The sequence below is a fragment of the Psittacula echo genome (genome assembly GCF_963264785.1).
Source record: "Psittacula echo genome assembly, chromosome: 4".
Classification (NCBI taxonomy): Eukaryota; Metazoa; Chordata; class Aves; order Psittaciformes; family Psittacidae; genus Psittacula; species Psittacula echo.
The window spans coordinates 80,721,797-80,736,440 of NC_137738.1; the positions used below are offsets into that span (position 1 = coordinate 80,721,797).

Genomic DNA, 14,644 nt, shown 5'->3' on the forward strand with positions numbered 1-14,644 from the left:
TCTCCCTGCAACTTTAAAAACATCCGTCTGCACTCAATGGTTAATTAAAAACCAGTATAGGTTTACTAGAGGTTGCACAGGATGCAATGTGAAAAAAGGATCTGCATTACTGTTGTATTAGAGGAAAATAAAAAAATTAGAGGAGGAATTTGGTTGTGCACGTTGTACACTCATGCACATTAAGACTGACACACTTGTTTTAGGGGCTACAAAAATGTATGAGGATACAGACTACAGAAAGAATAAACAAAAATATTAAGGATGGCCTCAAATAATATTCTACTAAAGTAGTAAAAAGACCAAAAGTCTTGCTCTGGCTTTGCAGTTTGCTTTTCAATTGCCTCAGTCAGTATTACCTCTGATTTACAGGTTTGGTTTTGGGGGTTTTTTTCAGGTTTTTTGTTTGTTTGCTTGTGTTTGGGTTTTTTTTTTTTTACCTCCGTACTGTAACAGACTTAACTTAGTGAAGGTGAGAATTTAGTCTGCTAGTAGGAACAAACTACCTATTGCATCAGAAAATGACTGGGATTTTCAGAAACAGCTATAAAAGTTACTGGAAAAAAATAAATGTTGACATAATCAAAGTTATCTACAACACCTTTCAGTAATGCACCCAAGATATTTTTTTTTAACTTTCAGTAAAAATAGAAAAATATTAAGCAAAGACTGTATTTTCGTCTCTTACAATAAGCTGGTTTAATTATTCTGTTCACCAATATAAAGAATTTTAGGGACTGATCACCCTTTTAAAAAAGCAAACAAACAAAAGAACACACACACACAAACACCCCACCCTTCAAAACTACTCCAAAACACCTAAAATTATTTTTATTTAAAACTTTTGTCTAAATTGTTTCCAAATCAGATGTTTCCAAACAGTAAAAAAAAAAAAAGAGAACTCTACTACCATTGAGGGTTTTGTCTGAAGCCAACCAAAGCAAAGCACCCAGAATCCATATCAACACTGTACTAGAATGCCTAGAACTAACTGAACAACCCTGAGGTAAGAGCAGTAATTTGTACAACTCTCATACTCCTACTGCTAATCCAGAATTACTACATTTTTTTACGACAACTAGCAACTTCATTGATGAGGCACAGTATGTACTCTAAACAAATCATGACTTTAATGTGGAATAATTTACACGTACTCAAGACAAAGCCTAAATTACTCCTGATCCAGATTAGGAGCCTTCCTCTATGGTTACGCAATAAAGTTAAAAAGAACTGCACGTAGTTTACATGCCAGGCATGTAAGCAGCGTAACAAAAAGGGCAGGAAGGAGACAGAAATCCCAAATTAATATTTCTACATCACAAAAAAAGGGTTTGTACTAGAGTATAACTGTAATTTAAATTGTAATCTTAAAAAATTATAAGATTTACCTGTTGAACAAGGCATCTGGAAATTGGGATCATTGCTATCCAAAACAGGCAAACAGAACTGGGCACTTGCAGATCCTAGCATAGGATCCTTATCGCTGAGCATGTTCTTCAGCGAATCCTCTAAGACATTTTGACTTGTACTAAAATCCTCACAGCCTTCATTCTCCAGGTTGGATCCTAGAAATAGGGCATCATCTAAGTGTTCAGTAGGAATTAAATGGTTAAATGTATCAACTATATCCATGAAGAGTCCTGTGTGTCTTTCAGCCCTATAGAAAGACAAGAAAAATACCATAAGAAAATAAGCTACAAATTATAAAACACCTAAGAAAACAGCAAATTGGTTTGGCTGTTGTGTTTTATAAAGAATGCTTAAGGTATTTTAGAATTGTAACAAACAAACAGAAGAATCTGCTTATGCCTTAGGATGGCTGACTGCACAGCTAAAGATCAATTCTCTAACTGATTATTTAAAAAAAGAAATACCATGCTAAGTTAATAAAAACTCTGCTATCAGTATCAGTGCTGCCGCTTCTACAGTGTGTTTAACAAGAGTAACTGAAACACTTCCTTTCTAAAATTTGTTTAAACAACCCAAAGTGGGACACTAAAGGGAGGGGGAAATAAAGCTAACCTGGTTAACAGCACTTGAGTGTACCTCACCTTTAAATGTGAAAAAGGTGAGGTCAGCTTCTACCAACATCAGTGGAGCTGAGAAGGCTCAGAAGCCTGACATACTAGGCTCAAAACTGAGAGGAACTATGTTTCCGTTCATAGAAGAACTACCAAGTACTTCATAGGAAGAAACTATTTTTAAGCAGCAAGGCCTTATTATTTTTCACTTATCATTAAATTCAGTAAAGTTACAGAAACTTTAGATTAAAACCTGACCTCAATCAAGTATATGAGAATTCTGAGCTGCCTTCAAAAGGACCAGGAGCCTTTTAGAAGCTTCAATTTTGAAGAAGTTCAGGTAAAACTGAAGGAACTGTATTCAAAGCTGGCACCTACATTCTACAAGGAGGTATCTTCTACGTCACTTCTGTAAGATACAGCAGAAATGCAACTATTGCAGCAGAGATTCAACTAATAAAAATGTATAAAGACATAACAGAGTAGAAGAAAAAACTTATCAAAGTGCTTCTTCAGAACATTTCATAAGCACGTCTTAGAGTGGGAAGAGAATTATAGCAAATATCGTCACAGAGGCAAGAAAAATGGAGTAGTGCAGCAGTGCCTTGCTTAATTTGGTATACAGGAAAGTCTGGGAGAGCAGTTTTGGCACACACAAAGCTGTTCAAGCTTTGGGAACAGGAGGACATACATTCTCTTCCTCTCCTTCCTTCATCATCCCTCTTCCACACAACAGATAGGATTTTATTTTCTTTTTTAAATGAACATACTAATAAAGGAAAAGGAGGAGAAGTAAGATTTAGAGTTTGTAGTGCTTGAATTACTTTCTAGATCCCTATTCCAGCAACTATATAAATCCAAGTACCTCCTAATGCTTACTGTAAGAGTAAATATGCTTCCTTATATACATTAATGGGCCATTTCTGGCTTAGCAATCAACAGGAGAAATCCTAGCCATACACATGTAAGAGCTCTGATAAAATTTCAACCCTATTTACACAATTTATTTAATTTCCCAAAGTAACAAAAACTACATGTGAGCATTAAAAAAAATGTTTCTTTTTGCTTTGTTTGTTTGTTGCTTTGTTGGGTTTGTTTGTCTGTTTGTGGGCTTCTTTTTTTTTTTTTTTTTTCATTTTTTGCTTGCTTTGGGGGGTTTTGGGGTGATTTTTTTTTTTAAATATGTCAGTCTTTCTTCCTTCTCCCACAGGGCAGCTCAGAAGAACAACGGTCAGGTACAGCATTATGTCTTTGAAGAGCACAGTGCCTTTACAGTATCTACACACTAACCATGACAAAACAGTCTTATACACAATGTCCTACTGATGCAACAGCCAGCAAGAAGCAAAGTGAGGCCAAAGCAGGTTGCCATGGTTAAAACCCAGCCAGTAACTCAGAAACACGCAGTCACCTGCTCACTCTCCCCACCACATTCTTCCTCTTCCCACTCCCAGAGGGATGGGGAAGAGAATTGAAAGAACGTAACTCCCACAGGTTGAGATAAAAACAGTCCAGTAACTAAGGTATAACACAAATCACTACTGCTACCACCAATAATAATAATGATAAGGGAAATAACAAGGGAAGAGAATACAACCGCTCACCACCCGCCGACTGATACCCAGCGTGACCCAAGCAGTGATCTAGCCCTTCCAGGTAACTGCCCCCGGTTTATATACTGGGCATGACATGCTGTGGTATGGAATACCTCTTTGGTTAGTTTGGGTCAGGTGTCCTGTCTCTGCTTCCTCCCAGCTTTCCCTCCTCCCTGGTAGAGCATGAGACTCACAAAGTCCTTGGTCAGAGTAAACATTACCTAGCAACAACTAAAAACATCGGTGTTATCAGCATTGTTCCCACGCTGAAAGTCAAAAACACCGCACTGCACCAGCTACTAAGAAGGAGGAAAATGAATGCTACTGCTGAACCCCGGACACAGGTGCATTTAATAAGCAGGTAACAGCAGCAAGTGTGTCATAATTTAAAGCTCCCTCACCAAAAAATGGACTATTCTTATCAAGCAATGCAGTGCTTCTACATGTACACCATGCCAACTAGCACTTACAGCCCACCCCCCTTTTGCAGTTGTCAAAATAATTTCCTAATCTGGTAAAATAACTGCTGCTGAGGAAGCGTGCTGCACTGTATAATCTGTATTTATTATGCCATGTAGTTACAACAATCTGAAACTACAGAGGATAAAATACAAGAGCTGCACTGGCTTAAAGTAAGCAAATTATTATGAATGCCCCAATACAGTACTTTCAAACACCTTCCTGTAAAGTTCCAGGGTTTTTTTTCATATTAGCACAGGAGCACAAGAGTAACAAATGAAGGTGAACCCTGACACTAGCAGAACACCTCTGAATTACTGCAAGAAAACTTTCGTACCCAAAATTAAAGAGTGGCAGGGCGTTTGAACACATTTACAATAATGCACCTCCAGGTTTTCTTTCTGGAAAGAAATGGAACATTTACATAATTGTTACTCAAACACTGCTGTTACCAAAGCAGCACTCACCTCTTCATTAGGAGCAGTGTTCAATAGCAAAGCTCAAGCAGAATATTAGCTCTTGCTAAAGAAATTGCTCCTGACAGAAATTAACCTGACTTCAGCAATGTGATGAGAAAAGAATACCTGCAAGTTTTGCCAGACTACCATGCAGTCATTCAGAACACTAAAAGCACTGCAAAATAACTGTGAAAGCAACTATACATACAATGGTCACAGCCACCTTCAATGACACCTAACTAGCTATTACAGAAAATTCAAGCGGAATTTTCTACAATATGAATACATATCAAAACTTCAATGCATGAAATCGAATTTTTGGTTTACCTCATTCAAGAAACCACTGTTCAATTCTTCGCATAACTTGTACAGTATCAGGTTTAGAAAATTATTTCTAGCATTACTAGATTCACGTGAAGTGTAGAATCTGTGAGACTGACAATGAAAGACACACTTCTTGCTACACAGCTGACTGTTAGAAAGAGTTGCTACAAGAAAAAAAAAATATCTGCCCTTACACAATGCCTAAAGTGTATGCATTTTGAACAGTTTATTTTGCATTTGAAACACGCTGAAAAAAGTAGTCACAGTTAAAAGTAAAATCAGAGTCTAGTTTTTCATGTTCACTTATTTCCAAAGATAACTCTAACCACCTGGAGGAGGAATTCATTGTTCCCCAGAAAAACAGCTGTGTCCTCCACTTGAACTTTAAAGGCCAATGGCTTAGCATCACTCACACCAAAAGTGCACATACCAAGCATACCCCCACCATGCAATAATTCAAAAGTGCTTTCCCACTGGGAAGAACAGAATATGGAAAGTCTCATGTATGGAGAACCACTGAGAAGAGGAGCATTCAAAAACAAGGCAAAGGAGCAAATGACAGGTTCAGTTTGGACAGACATGAAACTTCTACCTGCTGGCTCCTGCAACATCAGAGCATGTACTGAGACTGCTACAGCACAAAGCACAGCAAGACACGGGAGTGTGGAAGCAACAAGATCTGACCATCAAGAAAAGCTAAAGGTATAGAAACCACTCTCCTTGATTCCTCAAATAAAGTACATTTCTCTTACATTTTTAAGACTGATTTGTTTCAAACAGGCTCCCCACTGCAAACACAGGTACTCACAGAAGTAACCCACCAACTGGAATCTTTCATCATTGATTGCATCACTAAAAACAACCATGTTAAAAGAGAAAAAGTATGTCAATTAAATATGACTTCCCAAATTTCACTCGCATTATGTTTACCATAAAATCTCTTCATGGTCTCAACATAGTTTCTTTTTTTCAGCCTGAGTCAGCTTAAAAAAAAAGAAAAATAATTTCTTCAGCTGCTGAATGAGTTTAAGTCAGGGATGTCATAATACCACCTCAAATCCCAACAAATAGTGGTATGAAATAAACACACTGTAAGATCTGATATGGCAGATTTCTGTCTTGTTCCCATTTACTACTTTCGTTACATCCCTAGCAGCTCTAAATTACTTTTCAAAATTAAAAGATAAATAGCCAGAATGATCACTTGCAAAGGAAAGAAACTGAGATCTCAAAGAAATATATCCTTTCTAACTAATCTTCAAGTAGAAGGAAGACTAGTATTTGGACAAAAGGTACTGTACATCTTTATGGTTTCTCATTATTTAGTTTGTGAAAGAGGCAGAAAATTACTTCAGTTCCTCTTACATTATTTTCTAACTGGAACACAGCAATTGGAACAGAGTTTAGTGGACATATCCAACTGCATCAACATGCCTCTACCATCTTATCCAAAATCCACCTCAAGCAGAGGCCATCACATACTTCACATACCACTAGAAATCCTAAGTGTTTCTTAGCTGATGTCCGTGCTGACCATACTGTCTTTCACGGCTTTAGATTTTCATATTTGTCTTGATATTTTATTATTTTCCTTCACATATGTGCTATTCCATTTTAACAGTATTCCTACACCATTTATTTTACTAGGCAAAAGGTAAGTTTCATACTTTTAAATAATATTCACTGTAATTACTTTCTCTCCTACCTCTCTGCCCGAGGTGTGACTTTCAGGTGTTAGCTTTCATTTTAAACTTGACATTCATATATTAGCTTGTATTTTAAACTTAGGAATATAAAACAGAAGTTCCTGTATGTTCGATGATTGTGAATTTAAAAAGAAATCTGGCTTACGAAAGTCCTCAGAAGTTAGACTTCAGAAACATACAATATTTCTACACAGAAACTTAACAAAAAATGCCTAAATTGGGAATAAGGGGGATCTGAAGGAACATAACCAAATAAAGGAAAAAAACCCCTTACACTGCTTATTTAGAATACTCAAAATCCTAGCTGTTGAAGATCCTATCCACTTTATTGACCTACCTAAATCAGTGAGTTTGAAGCTGCTGAAGACAGAGTAAGAACATCACAATTACTTCCATTTCATGTATGTACCTTTCTTAATAGTGTCTGTTGCTTCAAATTCAGTGAACCCATCTAGTACTTTTAAAAGCTTTTGTAAATCTAGTTATTGACTGGACAATGTTGGAAACATCGCAACACTCAAAATATAAGACTTGGTCTCTTAACCTGTAAACACCTTCCTTTAGCTTACCCACGGGCTAAAAGACTGAGAGCAAGGACTAGTCGTAACAGTAACATACTCCATAAAAAAAATCCCTGTTATATTTATTTCTTCAAGTAGAAATAATAAATGCTGGGCAGAAAAGTATACAAAAAGAACACAGCTATTCGGATAAATAGCACCTTAGATGTCAAAAGACATGGGAAAAGTTGACTCCACACTGTCACAGAGGAATCAAATAATAACTTTTCATCAAAAGAGGGAAACTTCACTGTAATTGAAAATTATAAATTTTCAATTCAATTAGAAAATGAAATAAGGTAACACCACAGGCAGTTAATAAAAAAAAAAAATCCTCATCTGAGTCTTCTGGCAAATACTATAACCTAAAAACAGCATTCAAGGTAATCAAGGTATAAAATGCCTATCTTTGTTCACTGGAGCTGTGATGTTGGACCATCTCATGCACTCACTGATACCTTGATGTAACAACCCACCTACCAATGTTGCTTCAAAGCGCTGATGCTGAGTACAGGCTAATTTTACTACCATCCTTCCCCTTCCTCATCCACACAACTCTAAAGTTTAAGGTCACAAGCAGCTAACTGAAAATTAATGCTAAGTTGTGTTCTAAGCACTAGCAGCTGCACTCATGACACTTATGGACACTACAGGACCAAATGCCAAACCGAAGACCCACGTCCTCTACAGTAACAGATTTTGGCCAACCAAGCTCACAGTCTAAACACATCACAGAATAAAAAAAGGAAGTCAATACCAGACAGTGCATCGGTGGCAGAGCTGGCAAGAAAACTTCGACTTTACAACTCTCACACTAATGCACCTTCTACTCTGGTTCACAGTGGCTCAAATCCCATCATCTAGCGCAATCTTCAGGAACTGAATTAGCTTACAAAACATTTTTGATAGGACAAGCTATTCGATTTATGAGCATATGAACTGCAAAACAGCCACCAAAAAACATGTTCAGAACTGTTAAAAAGAATTTCAATGTCTTTTCTCAAAAAAAAAAAAAAAAAAAACAAAAAAACAAAAAAACAAAAAAAAAAAAAAAAAACCAAAACCAACCAAACAACCCATCACTTGGATAGAACATGGTTTGCTGAGCTTTGGCCTTTGAGCATAATAAAATTTGATCTTCCTCATTTATCCATCTCCCATTAAACAGGACACTGTCAAAGACCTGCCTAACAGCAATATATATTTAACAGGTTTATCTTAAACACCAATATTACTGTAAAGGAGGCCCAGGTACAATAACAAAAACTGTATGCCACAAATATCAACCTATAAATATGCATACCATGTGTTGCTTTATGTAAATCCCCTATTTATTATTTACTATTTAATCCCGCGTTTAAAAATCAAAGATACAGCTTTTAGTGGCACCAAAACCAAAGCCCTGTCACAAATCAAAGAACAAGAAATACAAATCTGAGCATTTAATTTGTTCTTAACCAGCTCTTCTACACTATTGTTGTGTTCCACTCACCCTAGTCTTCAGACACCAACTGACATGAATCTTAGCACTCTGCTACTGAAATCTCAATAGTCTGACACATCAAATAATAACCACATCCCAAAAATCTGTCTATAACCTGAAGCTTGCCGCTGCCCTCACTGAAAAAGGAGATCCCTTACTACTTGCTATCATGGCATTTGAAGAACGGTGGACAGGTCAAGATATTTTCTTTATTAAACCTTCAGTATCCAGAAGAATTACATTCACCAGCCAGAACTACACCTCAGTTCAGTGAAGAGGAAGAAAAAGTAAATTTCAAAAGATTTAATTAGAATACAATGAAATGCAGAAAAAGTACACAGAAGCCTTTTCTTAATCAAGATCAAATTATTATATCACAGAAAATCAACTTAACTGTTATCTTTAAACAGACTAACTTACTTCCCCCAAAAAACCCCCAAAATTCCTCACCCTCACTTTACAGCTAGAAGAGGCACACTGCTGCACTAGAAGTTGTGTTCTGTTACAAATATGTCTTTATGTTGCAAAATCTTGCAAATTTATTTTGTAAAGTACACTGTTTTCATTTGCTGTACCATCAATGAATACTCCTGAATACCACAAATATTATATACCGTTTTATTAATGTCTCCATCTAACTCTAGAATTTTGTAAGAGACATTTCCCTGAAAAGAAAAAGATGAGGACAGATTATTTTTCCATCACTACTGCTATGCACTTCAATGCTTTTCCACCCTCAAGTTCCTCAAGTATTGTTTTAAGTATTTTCAGCTTGAACATAGTATAAATGGGAAGCTGTGTAACAGGTTACACGGATTATTTGTCAGTCACCCAAACAGAATAATTTCATTTGTAATACCTTTTGAACTTGTCAGCATCTCTCTGATAATGACTAATTTGGAAACACACATTAGAGTGTTTGTTTTTCAGAAATATTCAGAAGCTTAATGGCTTCTTCATTCCACAGGAATATACCATCCATCATGTAGTTATATTGACACCACTTAGGCAGATTATCACAAGCTGTCTGTATTTTTGGTTTTCGCTGCTACATAATGATCACCCATATCCCCATTTAGTGGACACTGCCACTGCTACCTCATAATATTGCCTTTCAAAAATATTCCCTTCCCATTACAATAAACAAACACCTCTCTGGCATAGGGTGCCTGAATAATACAATAAAACAACTAAAGTTGATTATTTCCTACAAATAATTTATCTCCCGTTAGTATTTTTAAGACTTGGATATAATGATATTTAAGTTGACCAGGGAAAAATACATTTTTTTTAAATATAAACTTCCATTAAAATAACAGCTTAAAAAAACATCATACAGCATACAACCATTCAGGTCTTTGCACAACATTAGTAGTATTTACTCCAGGAGGTAGAGCTCAGCTTTCTAAAAAGAGGAGGTTGCAAAGTATAGCTCATAAGAATTGCCAACCTTTTAGAGCTTTTATTTTCTTAAAAACACCTTACTACTATGTTGAATTATTTCAGTTAACTATACTGAATTAGATCTAGAGAACACAGTTTGTAGTTAGGTGCCCTTTCAACTACTTGAAATTCCTGAGGGTTTGCAAATGTAAAATGCACATAAAAACTGAATGACTGAGTTAGGGGCAATGACAGCTGAAAAAAATTTAGGTGTTCAGAACTGTGTATTTCTATGCATTATATTTAAAGCTAACTACAGAAATTAAACGCAGAACATACCTGGTAAAGCAAATAAGGGAGCTGAATAGCAGTTTCATTGCGGGCTAGACACTAAGTGTAAAGCCCATTCAAAGTTAAATTATTCCAAGACATAAAATCGAGGTTTTCAAGACTTCCCTTACACTGTGTTCCAAACCTCAAAAGATTAATTTACTAAGCAAAACAAAACATGAATTAATGGTGTTAAAGAGATGCTGTATGTTTACCATCCTTGCATTTAATCCTACAATATTTCCACGGGTTAGTGACGTTATCATCCATTTTCATAACAGCAAATGTATAGAAATTACATAATGGATTAACAGCTACATAAAAGACAACACCACAGCTACAATTTGTATGGTACAGCTGTTGTCATCACATGCTCCTGTATTCCCTTCCTCACTTCTATGCTTCATTCTACTGGCTATTTCTACTAACTCAAACTACACAGCATAGAGTGCTCTTCTACGCCCTCACTTCATAGCTATAACAGGTCTGTGTTGTGCAGACCATATAGAAAGCACACTCGCAATCATATAAGCAATGGCTCTTCTATAACCTCACAGATACTAATTACTAGCATTTCAGTAGCAAGCATGAAGTGTGGACACATTCCCTCAAAAACAGCATCTCATCCAAGAACAGGACCTGGAAATACTACCAGGCCACTGTATCCCCCAGATACTGCCGATGACCACATTTTCTCCTGCACTTCCTACAGTGGGTATTATACACAAGAGTTAAACACAGAAATTGTTGATGATGCTAAGTTTGAGAGACGGGAGGAGGAGCCCCGAACGGCTCAGACCAATAGCAGGAAGCACAGCGGGGTCTGAATTAGCGTTTGTTCCTCATCTTTGTGTGGCAAGAAGGCATCAGCGGTTCATGAGATGAGATGGGAAGGGACAAGCGCTGCTAAGAAGGGGCAAGACCTACTAAACACAGGACAGGAGAGGTGGTGTGGGAAAGGCAGCCGCAGCACGGCTGCAGGCAGGGGGCCTTCGGCAGGGTGCCGCACGGCAGCCGGGGCGGGCGGAGAACGGAAAGACCGCCGCAGGCAGAGAGGCCAGGGCCAGAGCGCCATGCCAGGGGGTAGGGCGAGGAGCCCGGGCCACGGCCGCCCTGGGGCCGCGGAGCTCAGCCTCCATAAGGTCAGCTCCGGCCCCCGAGGTCGCGCCCGGGCGGAACGGCGCGGGGCGGCCGCGGCTCGCCCAGAAAGCGTCCCCGGGCCTGCTGCCAGACAGCGAGCCGCCTCTCCACAACGGCCACTGCCCGCATCGCCTCCGCGTATAGCCCATGCCGGCGGCGCCCCGTCAGAATCAGGCCGCCTTCACCTGGGCCACTCTAGCGCGCCGGGCCCAGACATCTAGGCCAGGCCAAGACAGGCCGCGGCCCTGCCGCCGCAGCAGGCCCAGCCCAGCCCTGCCCGGCCGCCTGCCGCGCCCCGGCGAAGGCAGGGTGAGATCGCGCAACCTGGCCGTCCCCGCCGCTCCCCCTCTTCCCTCTTTACTTGCCGCAGCGCTCAGTGGTGCCCGGCAGCGGTAACTTACCCTGCTCCGCTGCCCAGCGCTAACCCGGAGCCGCGGAGTGAAGGACGCAGCGGCCGCGCCGCAGGGAGATAGGGCGGCGCACGCAGCTCCGCCGCCTGTAGGAGCAGGGTGCGCACGAGCTGCCTCAGCGCCGGTGGTCCCGCCCGGGCTGGCCTTGCTCGGCTCGCGGTACCGGCCGCGTGCCCACTGCCCCTTAGGCGCGCCCCCGCGGCGTCAGGCGAACCGCGCCGGGCCGGGGCGCTCACGTGACGGCCCTGTTTACGGGGGGGGGCGGGCACGCGGGTGCGGTGCGCAGGCGCCGGCTGGGTTGGGCTGGGGGGTTATGCGGGGCTTTGGTACTTCCCGTGGCTTGTTTTTCCGGGGACCCGTTGTTCATGGACACATCCGCCAGGCCTCGTGAGGGCGCCGCCGCCGGAGCCGGCCTGCATTTCCCGCCCGGCGCGTCCCGGGCACTTTCGCGAAGGCAAGGGCCTCGCGGCCGCAGCGCCAAAAAGCGCCCCTGGAAGGGCTTGGCCTGCGGGTCGGTGAGGGCTGGCCGCAGGATATCCCCTTAAGGCCAAAGCAGCGGAGATAGGCGAGCGTAGGGGGCTGCCCTACGAGGGGATGGCCGGCCCGTTACCGCGCTGATGAGCGCGACTGTAACTGAGGCCTTTGCAAATGGCAGACGCTCCTCGGAGCAGTCAGTGTTACGCAACCTGCCTGGTGTCGGTTCTTCCTGTGTGTCGGCGGCCTCGTCGGCGTGCCACGTTCATCGGTTGCTACAGGTTGAACAGGAGCGGCTTCCAGAGCCTGTCATTCCCTGAAGGGAGGCGCGTCTTTTGCTGCCTCTCGGCGTGCACGTTTCCTCCTTGGCCTTCTGCTAGGAGTTTCTTCATAAGCGCTGTAGGTACATGTAGCACACACCTTGACACAAATCCCCACCGACCAGGCTTTTGTGGTGCGAGTTCGTCCGGGGCAGATGAATTCAAACTAAGGCATGTGTGCTTAATTAAGATTCCATCTCTAACAGCCCTCATCGGAACCTGAAGTAACTTGATCTCTACATAATGTTATCTCAGAAAAGGACTCTCAAGTTTGCATTATATCATTAGTTAAATGCAATGTCTGTATGCTTCTTTCAGCCTCATGGCTGCTATGAAGTGCAGTACTGGGGGTTTATTGCATATACCAAGTTGCAAATTGAATACACCCCTGAAAGAGAAACAAAGTTTTAACATTATTTCTAAAAGTCACATTTAGAATTACCTTCTGAATGAGTGTATTAATACTGACTTTATGTATTCCTCCTATTCTGTAATGAAATGCAAACATCTTAGGAAGGCAGGACAAAAAGAATTAACAAAAAGATGAAGTTAAAATGGATCAGTTTTTCTTTTTTCTTCTTTCATTTCCGCTTTGAGTCTTTGAGATGCATGTTCTCTAGGGCCTTCTGTAGTGCCGTATAGGCTGAAATACATTAAATCATACATCACAATCAATACATCACAGTGAGAAAGGAGGCTTTAAACTGAAAGCATGGTAACAGTGGCATTTTCAGGCACTACACAGGGTAGTTGCAATAACGTAGTAACACTTTTGAAGCAGAGCACAGTTTTTAACCTACTTGATTTTTTTTGTCTGTCCTTCTTATATCACCTTTATGCAAATCACCACAAGGGGTTTTTTTATTCCAGTTTTCTTCCCATACTTTCCCAATTTCAGAAATTCTCCCTCCTTTCCAAGGCAAGCATCTTTAAAAAAATACAACTGTCTTATGATGCACAGAACTGAGCTACTCAGTTATTTCTTCAGAGGGTCTTAAAGCACAATCTTTCAACAAGGTGCTAAACTTCTGACATATTGTCGAGATTATACTAAGAAATAAAATTACTGTTGGAAGTGAAATCCAGTTACATACTGAATGTCAGCAATTTTCCATCATTCAACCATTTTGATCTCATTGCTTTTGACACAAGCAGAAGGCAAAGCACTGTTAGTAATCTGATCATTGTTCATTGCCCTATTCAGTTCTTTCTTTGTGCTTTCAAAAGTCATGTAACTCCACTGACCCATCTCAGTTTAATAGAGTTAGTATAATTTTACCATGACCCATGCTGTGACAGTCCCTTTATAGTCATGTTTGTTAGATAAATAATTACCTTGCCCACCTGTAGCACCTTCATTGTGGTTTAATTCAACAAACAAGAAAAAAAAAAAGAAAAAGAAAAAATCCACCTCAACAGACAATTTAATAGGTATTAGAGATCTTTATGTACAATGGCAGATCAGCTTTACCCAATTACAACTGCACCATCTACTATCTTTCCTAGCAATGTTTTTTATCATGTTGTTCCTTTACACATGAGCTACTTGGTAATAATCCAGATCTTGCAAGTTGTTTACATTGGAAAGCAACCTATTTATTTTCAGGAAACAGTCTACTATTGCCCTGAACATAAGAGAAAGCAGCAGAAGACAGTTTATTTGCTTGTAGTTCTAAGTCTCTTTTCAGCTACAACTCTTTCCAAGAGGCTCCTGAATAACTTTCTTAACAGCCTTCCCCTGCCGCACTGGTCTTAAACATGGCTCGCTTTTGAGTGTTAAATTACTAGTTCTCCAGTTGTCAAAATGTAGAAGGGAGTTGTATTGCTCCATATACTTAACTGGATAAAGGAGTTGTTTAATATGATAGCAAACTGGCAGGTTTTCTCCTATGCTGCATGGTGGTATTTGCTCCTGTCAAAAGCTCAAAAGCTGATATATGTTGTAGCAGTAGGCCAATAACTATGCAAGCAAAGTCTCACAGGA

At 40.2% G+C, this 14,644-nt stretch overlaps 1 protein-coding gene across 4 annotated transcripts in view; it reads right to left on the reverse strand.

The window, feature by feature from the left end:
- PHF3 (PHD finger protein 3) overlaps positions 1 to 12,118 on the reverse strand; it is a 53,281-nt gene extending 41,163 nt beyond the window's left edge. Inside the window, exons 1-3 of one of the 4 annotated variants that reach the window (XM_080614844.1) lie at positions 11,858 to 11,973; positions 2,277 to 2,427; positions 1,386 to 1,654 (exon numbers count right to left, since the gene is read on the reverse strand). In XM_080614844.1, coding sequence (XP_080470970.1) covers positions 1,386 to 1,629 — 244 coding nt within the window. In that variant the 5' untranslated portion in view covers positions 1,630 to 1,654; positions 2,277 to 2,427; positions 11,858 to 11,973. Of the gene's footprint in view, positions 1 to 1,385; positions 1,655 to 2,276; positions 2,428 to 11,857 lie in introns of all 4 variants that reach the window. The other 3 variants (XM_080614848.1, XM_080614845.1, XM_080614846.1) reach the window with 3 other exon arrangements.
- Between the last annotated feature and the right edge of the window lie 2,526 nt (positions 12,119 to 14,644).